This window comes from Equus przewalskii, chromosome 6, assembly GCF_037783145.1.
Source record: "Equus przewalskii isolate Varuska chromosome 6, EquPr2, whole genome shotgun sequence".
In the NCBI taxonomy this organism is placed as follows: domain Eukaryota; kingdom Metazoa; phylum Chordata; class Mammalia; order Perissodactyla; family Equidae; genus Equus; species Equus przewalskii.
The window spans coordinates 75,860,648-75,869,931 of record NC_091836.1 but is presented as its reverse complement, the minus strand read 5'-3'; the positions used below and the strand labels follow the sequence as shown (position 1 = coordinate 75,869,931).

General features: G+C 44.6%; 1 protein-coding gene across 1 annotated transcript; it reads left to right on the top strand.

Moving 5' to 3' along the window:
• Nucleotides 1-1,259: 1,259 nt before the first annotated feature.
• On the top strand, nt 1,260-3,036 carry MRPL17 (mitochondrial ribosomal protein L17). The gene is made up of 3 exons (XM_008524142.2): nt 1,260-1,772; nt 2,056-2,124; nt 2,471-3,036. The coding sequence occupies exons 1-3, from the start codon at nt 1,599-1,601 to the stop codon at nt 2,744-2,746; spliced, it is 519 nt and encodes a 172-aa protein (XP_008522364.2). The 5' UTR covers nt 1,260-1,598; the 3' UTR covers nt 2,747-3,036.
• Nucleotides 3,037-9,284: the final 6,248 nt, after the last annotated feature.

The following is a 9,284-nucleotide window of genomic DNA, read 5'->3' as shown; positions in this document are numbered from 1 at the left end:
AGATGACAGAAACTTCAAAATTAAAATTGACAAGAAGCATTCTCTGATCACCCTGTGAGCGAAAAAGTGACAAATCTAAGTATGCTCTCTATTGAACACGAATATGAGAAGAGGAGAGTATTAGTTCCCTAGGGCTTCTACAATAAAGTGTCACAGCTTAAAACAAAATAAATTTATGTCTCACAGTTCTGAAGGCTAGAAGTCCAAAATCAACGTGTCAGCTGGGCCATGCATTCTCTGAAGGATCTAGGGAAGAATCTGTTCTATACCTTGCTCTTATGTGTTAGCTGGAAATCCTTGGTGATTCTTGGCTCCCAAATGCATAACTCTGATCTCTGTCTTCTTGGTCACACTGAGTTCTCCCTGTGTCTCTGTCTTCACCCTGTATGTCTGACTCTGCTTCTCCACATGGGTTCTTTTTACAAGGACACCAATGATTTTGAAATTCGGTGTCCACCCTACTCCCATATGACCTCATCTTAACTAATTACATCTGATATGACCCTATTTCCACATAAGGTCATATTCGGAAGTTGGGGAAGGGGGGTGGCAAAGGAGACTGGGGAGGTTAGGACTTAACACCCCTTTTAAGGGGGACACAATGCAACCCATAACAAGGAGCAACTTGACAACGTCATTGCAAATTTGCAGGCATTAAGGCTCAAAAATAGCAACTATGTTATTGTACACTTCTTTAACACAAAAATACGTAAGTATGCTTTCTCCCTTTAAAAGAAAAATACACCGATGTAATTAAAAAGTATCAATCCAGGGTCCCGCCTGCTGGTGCAGCAGTTAGGTTCCCACGTTCTGCTCCAGCCGCCTGGGGTTCGCCTGTTTGAATCCGGGTGTGGACCTGTGCACCGCTTGTCAAGCCATGTTGTGGTAGGCGTCCCACATATAAAGTAGAGGAAGATGGGCACAGATGCTAGCTCAGGGCCAGTTTTCCTCAGCAAAAAGAGGAGGACTGGCAGCGGATGTGTTAATCCATTACTTTTCCTTCGAGTGCTGCAATTTTCCTTTAACAGGGACTACACGGACTTCAACAAAAGAAAATTTTCACTATCTGCATTTTCAGCATCATCGTTATTTGTTTCATTTCACCATTACTACTTAAAATAATTTTGTTAAAAAATGATGCGCTCACGGGATCCGACATGCCAGCTCGCCCCCCGCTCCCGGCCGGGCAGCCTACAGGACCACGACGCCCTGGGCGCCTTTCTCCTCCAGATACTCACTTTCCCAGCAGGCTCCGCGGCGGGGCTTCCCATAGCCCTGCAGGCCGCAGGATGACTGACGCAGCACAAGAGAAACCTGATGGCCGGCTCATGCCACGCTAGGGGGCGCCGGGTTCTTCGGCCCCACAGGGAGCGTTGGTGGTGCCCGAAAGCCACCCCGCTCGCCTCCTCGGGAAGAGGTCAACACCCCTTCTCCGCCCTCCCTCAGGTTGCCAACGAGGCAGGCTCTGATACTCATGCGCAAACACGTCCTCCACGCGCCTGGCTACGGCGCATGCGTCCTCTCAAATTCGCCTCCCCGCAGTATCTCCCCACGAGTTTCCAGTTCCGGCCTCACAAGGGCGGGGAGAAGTTGGGACCATGCGGCTCTCGGTCGCAGCCGCCATCTCCCATGGCCGCGTATTCCGCCGCCTGGGCCTTGGTCCCGAGTCCCGCATCCATATGTTGCGTAACTTGCTTACGGGACTGGTGCGACACGAACGCATCGAGGCGTCATGGGCACGCGTGGACGAGATGAGGGGCTATGCCGAGAAGGTGAGGGGCGGGGCCCTCTCGTGCTGCGAGTGGGTCTGGCCCGAGGGGGCGGGGTCCGCCCTGGTAAGCCCAGCCCAAAGTCTGAATTCCCTACCACCCTGAGCTGAGCCTGCTACCCCGGCGCCTCAAATGGAAAACTGGTGAGGGCTGCGGAGTTGGGGGTGGCCTGAATTAGAGAGATGCGTTACTAGTGGAATGAATGGGTTGAGGTCTGGCATTAGAGAAGTAAGATTGGCGCCTCGTTTTTTGCTCGGGTTGGATCAGTGATGTTATGTCCTGACAGCTCATCGACTATGGGAAGCTGGGAGACACCAACGAAAGAGCCATGCGCATGGCTGACTTCTGGCTCACGGTGAGTGCATCCTGTCTGCCTCCCAAATCTCACCCTTTGCTCCCTGAGGGAGAGGGGTTGTTAGAGGAAGAAGGACTGGGAAAAATTAAGCTAAGTACTTGTGGACAAATGTTGTGAACTAAATTAGAAATGTGTGTCCTAAGTTAGTTGAATTCGATGTGAATATGAATCTGCATAACTGCCTATAACACACCCCACTGTGTAACTTTGACTCTGTCACATTAGTTGGTGGGGGAGGTCTGTGTGTGTGTGTGTGTTTGTACCCTATCTTTAGGAGTGCTCAAAGTTAAATGTCTCTGCAGTGGTGCCTGACTCTGCTCTCTCCTGAATAACTCTCCCCCTCTAGGAGAAAGACTTGATCCCAAAGCTGTTTCAAGTACTGGCCCCTCGGTACCAAGGTCAGAATGGGGGCTACACGAGAATGCTGCAGATCCCAAATCGGAGTAAGCAGGATCGGGCCAAGATGGCGGTGATCGAGTATAAAGGGAACTGCCTTCCACCCCTGCCCCTGCCTCGCAGAGACAGCAACCTTACACTCCTGAACCAGCTGCTGCAGGGGCTGCGGCAGGACCAGAAAGCAAGCATCCACAGCTCCCACGCAGCCCAAACACCAGGGATTTAACTGGAGCCAAAGAGGATATGGCCCTCATCAGTGCCCATGATCACAGGCCTTTGGAGTACTTTTAATCTCTGAGAAGAACTGAAGCTAGAGTTTTAAAATGGACAACTTAATGGAGCCCAGAATCTTCTGGGGAGCCAGATAACCCTCTCTTGGCACAATAGATAAAATTCCTTCTATGAGTATATGTAAACCAATTTTTTTTCTCCCTTTGGGATTCTGGAGAATGAGAACTAGCCAAATGCTCAATCCTTGTGTGATAGTAAATTCACAGCATGTGTTTCTGGCTCTTATCTGGGTTGTATTTGGTTTGCACAGCTTTGTTTTTCTTAATGCCAGTTTATGGGGCATGTGTCCTATAATTCCAAACTGACCCCCAAAAGGTAATTGAGTTTTGACATCTAGCCTAGAGACTGAGCCCCTGGGATTTCTTAGAGAAAGATTATTTCCTGACCTGGGTAGGAGAGTGAACATCCAAAAGTGAACCTTGCATAGTAATCTGGTACCCTACGAACCTTCAAGAAACACTACAACCATTGCTCTGTTTCTAGGCAGGATCACATATTACCTTCATGTGCTCGCCTCAAGCCCTGAATGGGCCTCAGAGGAGAGGATGTGAGAACTCAGATGTACCACCATCCTGGCCAAGGGGGTAGAAGCATTCTGCAGAGCATATTGGACTCCAGGATAAGCTCCTTCCTCTTGGGGTGGGAGTTGCGGGGAGGGAGGTGTCAAGGAGAGGGCTGAAGTAGGAGGACGATTAGGAAGTTAGACCTGCTGGGGATTTCCTGGAAGTTTTTATTGTTATGAAATCTGGGCCTCTGTGGGAACTCAGAAAAGGGAAATCCGGCTTCAGAATGGCCAGAGCATATGAGAAGTAGGAAGCTCGTTTATATCTACTAATTACTGTGAAGCCAGACTTGGCCCAGCCAAGCTGCCCATCCCTCAGGCTCAGAGGCTTGACTAGGGTGGTAGTTGTGGGAAGACTTGGGGCTATCATCCCTGCCTGAACACTTGATAGCAGGGCCTGACAGTCGCATATCCCTAGTAGAGTAGAAAGAAGAGCTTTTGTTAGGTTCGACCCTCAGAGTGTATTTAGCCCACCAAATCTATCCATTGTTTGAGATGATAAGGGTGAGGGTGTAGGAGTCAGTGGTCTAGCAGATGGATCTGAGCTTCAGTTGCTATTTCAATACAGCTGCTCTAATCTGAGACTCATCTGCTCCCAACAGGGTTCTCCATCTCTCTCTTTCTACTCCAGTTTGTCCTTCACACTATTGCCAGAAAGCTCTGACATATTTTGAGTGACATACAGTAGACACTCAAAGCATTTATTGAATAAACCTACAACTCTGAATCTTCTCCCCCAAAAATTCATCCCTTTCCTGTCTTCTTGATGTGAACATTCACCTCAGCTGGACATCTTGGAGTTATTCTTGACTCCTGGAGAAAGCACTTTCCTTAAAATTAAAACCACATCTTTAAGTATTGGTAATAAGTAAGTTATGGCCAGACTCATAGCTTTTCCTCTTAGCTCCCAGAAATGTACCTCCCTTAGCGGCTTTCAGCAGTTCCCTAAGTGCTTATTAAGTATCTGCTAGTACCCAGCATCATTTTAGGCACTAGGGATATAATCTTTATCAAGTGTTCACCATATGTTAGGCCCTGGGCTAGATACTAGAGAGATAGAGATGAGAAGAAACAATTTTGCCATGAAGGAGCTCACAATCTAATGGGCCACTCCCAATGCCACAGTGACCTCAAGGAACACTGCATCCTCTTTAATATTTTGGCCCAAATAAGAGTACATGAATCCTAAAACATTTACTGAAGGCTCAGGGGTAACACAAGAGAAATAAACAATGTATCAGTTTTTACTAATCTGGCCTCTAAATGATGACTTTTCCCCTCAGTTGGTGGAATATGCCCTCAAGTCCATCTAGGCACCTCTAATAAATTCCAGACCCCCAAGAGAGGGGCCCAGATAATTGGAATTCCATCTTTACTTTGAAAGGTTCTCTGTCTTGAGTTCCAGTTCTTTACTTTAAGGCTGACAAAGTTATGCTCACTCCCTTCAAAAGATAATAAACTTACTCTATCCTAACAGATCAGTGACAGTGTAAGCCCAATATCCAGAGGGAGACAACTACTAAAGCCAGGGACTCTTGCCTTACACTCATCTACGGTCAAATTAACAGGTCATTTTGATTTTATTTCCATAATGTTTCTCAAATCTGCACTCACCTCTCTCCCTAGTCTGAAATCCAAGACATCTTTATCCTGGCCTACTGCAACGGCCTCCTAAAGTGCCTCCCTCCATACTGCAGCCATAGTGATAGAAATCTGATCTCTTAATTCCCTGCTTGATGATCACCAATGGCTGTTCCTTTCCTATGGAGAAAGACTCCAGATTCCTTACCATGACTCCCCTTGTGACTAGGCATCTGCTCACTACTCCAGCTACTTCTCTTGCCTCTAATTTTATGCTCCAGAAGCATGGAAGGACATATTTTGACTGTGTCCCTATGCACAGTTCCCCTTACCATCTTTGTTCCTGCAGTCTCTACTACCCAGAGAACCCTCCCCCTTTTACCTACCTAACTTGTAAACAAACTTTTGGCATCTCCTGGGTGGCTCCTCTGACCATCCTCACTCCTAGGTTTATTATTTTGTGAACCTAGGTGCCACGACAATATTTCCATAATGCACTGAATTTACCGCATTACATTACAGTTCCCTACAGTGGGTTGGTTCCCAAACATCCACTCTAGATTAGTCTAAGGCAGTCATAGTATTTCCATCTCGTTGCTATTAATGGGTTCAAGGATAGGCAGGCCTAAACTAGTTTGAGGTAGTGAGGATCCAGGCTCTATTCTTCTGTATAAGAATAAGATAGCTCGTTATTCTGAGTGCTACAGGGAAGTCATTTTAGGCTGAAGATGACAGAGAATGGCAGGTCAGAACAACTAAAAGAAGCTGTATAGTAATAATCTTTAGTGATTATTCCCATTTGAGCCTGGGTTTTCTGTTAATTGCTACCAAAAGTAGTCTGACATATTAATTTCTACCATTGAACCTTTAGTGTTTATCAAAAATTTTTTCACTATGACCCACAGATCAAAAAACATTTTACATCAGGACATAATATTCACATGTATATATAATTGAAACAAAAGCATACAAAACATTATTTACCTTTACAAAAATGATGCACACTAATGTCTACTCTTTTCTAGTTCGCTTTCTTAAAATGCTAGTTCCAATTCACTAAATTGATTTTACAACTCACTAATGGAATATAACCTGGTCTTTGAAAAACACTCATCTCAACCAGCATTACAGTGGCTCACTATTGCCTTTGCTGGGTAAAATCCAGACTTATATCATGACAGAAAGGCCTATGGCCCAGTCTCAGCCACCTCTCAGCCTCCTCCTACCATTATCTGCTGCCACCCTTCATAGAAACTACTTATTGTCTGAATATATCATACTTTCATGCACGATATTGCCTCTACTAAAATGCTTGCCCTGTTGCAAGTTACCTCCTTCCTTTCATTCAAGTCTCTGCTCAGAAGTTACTTTTTTGAGGCCTTCTCCAAACTCCATGTCACCCTCCAAATAGGGCTAGGTCCTTTCCTGTGTGCAGTTGTTAGTAGTCCTCTGGGCATACACCTATCAAAGCATTCATCACACTCTACGGCAATTGCCTGTCTGCTTGACTGGCTCCTTCATTCAACTGAGCTAAAGCCAGGAACTGGGACTCTCTTATGAATAACTCTCTTCCTATCATAGAACCTGATTCATAACAGGTGCTCAATATATGTTTATTAAATGAGGTAGAGTAAGCGACATGTTGTCCGTGGCATACTCAACTCTGGCTGAGCTTTACAAAACAATAAACATGGTGCTGTTTGCAGGGACAGTGCTAAGCTACACTACTGAGTATACCAGGGCTAAAGAAATGGGCTTCTTCCTCTCCAGAGACTTACGTGCTCATAATGACTCAAGAATGAAAGCACGTGTCTAATTTATTTCTCCCACATTTCATATTCCAATTTCCTGAAATATTTCTAACCTACCTACAGACAGAAAACACCTATACATTTTCCAAGACTTAGCCAAAAGCTGAAATGATGCCTCTTTTGTGGAAGTATTCACTGAATTCCTCAAGCAAAAGTAGGCACTTTTCCAGTGGTCTAATTTCACACTGTACATCCTTCATTGTAGCAATGGCGCAATTACATTTTTCGGCACCCATCACTAGACAGTGAACTCCTTGAGAATAAGGGACATATCTAATTCACTCTCAAGCCACCCAGTAGAGAACAGGACAAAATATGCATCTGTAAATGTCTATTGACTGAATCAGTGTGTTGTACTAAGTTGCTCAGCCTAGCTCTGCATTTTGGGCTCACAGACTCCTCCCTTCCCTAGTTTCCTCCTGCTTCATTGAAAAAGAACTTCCTGCAAAGCTGATTGCCCATTGTTCACTACTGGGTAAGGTCTGTACGCTTACGGCTTTCCTCTCCCTGCCCTGAAATGCATGGGCATATCCTAGCTCTCCTCTGACTCTGGGACATGACTTTGGAGTTCAATTTGAGATGCTCTAATAATAGAAATGGTCTCTCTGCTTATATTTTGAGGGAAGAAGTTTAAACTTTTATGACATTTTGAATTCTGTTCCACAATATATCTGTTTCATATAAAAATAATGTTTTTAGTTCTTACAAGTTAAATGTTGTACATCACACACACACACACACAAACTTCTATCAAAATTGATGCTCTGGAAAGATGAGCCTTGTTTACACTGTACTTCACATATACCTTGGCGCACCACTGTGTAGCCCAGCATGGGAAGCAGAGCATTAAAGGAGTTTTACTGCTCTGCACTTCAAGGAGATGAAAATGCAAAAGCTGTACCTAGGGATGTCACTGAAAACTTAATGCCATTGTCCTGACTTAATTTCCAAATGCTTTTCCTTAAAATGCCCTCAGAAGCTTTCTTGTAATTATCTTTTTCTTTTATCCCAGAAGGAAAAATAGTTCAGTTTTGTATGTGCTGAGTTTGAGATGCCTGGAAGCATATGGAACTTAGGAAAAAGTTCTTTGCTGGAAGAACAGATTTGGGAGTTGTCAGCAATTAAAGCTAAGGAAATGGATGAGATGACTCAGAGTGTGTGTGTAGAGGGAAAGGAGGCTGAGGTCAGACATTAGGGAGCAGACAGGATACAGAACCTGTGAAGGAGACTGAGAAATTGCCTTGAAGAGAGGAAAGAACCTGCAAAATTCATCACAGTACCTAGTACAGTATCTTCCTTGTGCATAGGAGGCATTCAAAAAATAATTATCAAATGAACTTAGCAAGCATCTTCCATCTCCTTTCAAAGCACTGTACTAATATAGAGAATACAGGGACTCAACAGGCCAATTGGAGGGACAGATCATAAACAAGTATAACATAGTAAGACACGTACTATGAAAGTGGTGTGCACAAGGCATACTGGAGTACCAAGAAAGGAGGAGGTCAGTGCAGAACTTTTCAGAGGAAGCAATGCTAGGGCTGAAACTTGAAGAACGAGTATGTATTCATCAAGCATAGGGGAGAGAAGTCAGTTGCGAGGGCATTCCAGGCAGCAAGATCTGCAGTATAAATGCACTGAACTATGAAACAGTATGCAGTGGTTGAGAAATTCCAAGTAAGTAATTTGGTACAGCTGGGATTTAGGATTTGAGGAAGAAGTGGAGGAAATGAAGCAGGAAAGCCAGGCAAGATCGAGTTACAAAGGGCCCTGTAAGACATGATAAAGTGCTTGGGTTTTATCCTGAAGACCAGGGGAAGCCACTCAAGGATTTTTAAATAGGGAGAAAAGGGATCAGATTTACATTTTAGAAAGCTCATTCTTGCATTAGACTGGAAGATTGGTTAGATGGGCAAGACTAGAAGCAAGGCAACTGAATAGGAGGCTAGTGAAGGAAAGGGGAGTTGATGGAAGATTAGACTAGGCCAGAGGCAGAGGGGCTGGAGAGAAGCTGACAGATTGGACAGCTATAGAGGAGACAGAATAGACTAGACATTGTGTGTGATTACATGAGGTAGAGGGAGAAATTGAGAGTCAAGGATGACACCAAGTTTCTACTTGGGCAGTTGGGTGGAGTAATTCCATTCACAGAGAATGAGGATAGCAGAGGAGAAGCAGACTGAGATTACTGTGATGAACTTTGTTGTAGACGTATTTGTATTAAGAAGCCGTCTTGTGAACTGTTGTTCTGGAGGTCAGAGAATATATGTAAGATAGCAATAAGGTGTGAGAGTCACACACATACATGGGAATTGAAGCAACTGGACTAGATGAGATTTCCCAAACAAAAAATACAGAATGAGAGAAAAAGAAGGCCTAGGATAGAGCCAACATTCAAAAGTGAGACAGAGACAGAAAGCGAAGCCCTTTGAGAAGGGTGAAAACAAAGACTACAACTACAACACTGGTATGTCAAAATCCAGGAGAAGCGGGTGTCAAAACATCTATTTGTGTCTGTC

Excerpts from the sequence above, each read along its gene's own strand:
- MRPL17 (XM_008524142.2), top strand. The coding sequence starts at position 1,599 with ATGCGGCTCTCGGTCGCAGCCGCCATCTCCCATGGCCGCGTATTCCGC. Across the intron at positions 1,773-2,055 it reads TGAGGGGCTATGCCGAGAAG|CTCATCGACTATGGGAAGCT; the intron begins GTGAGGGGCGGG and ends ATGTCCTGACAG. Across the intron at positions 2,125-2,470 it reads TGGCTGACTTCTGGCTCACG|GAGAAAGACTTGATCCCAAA; the intron begins GTGAGTGCATCC and ends CTCCCCCTCTAG.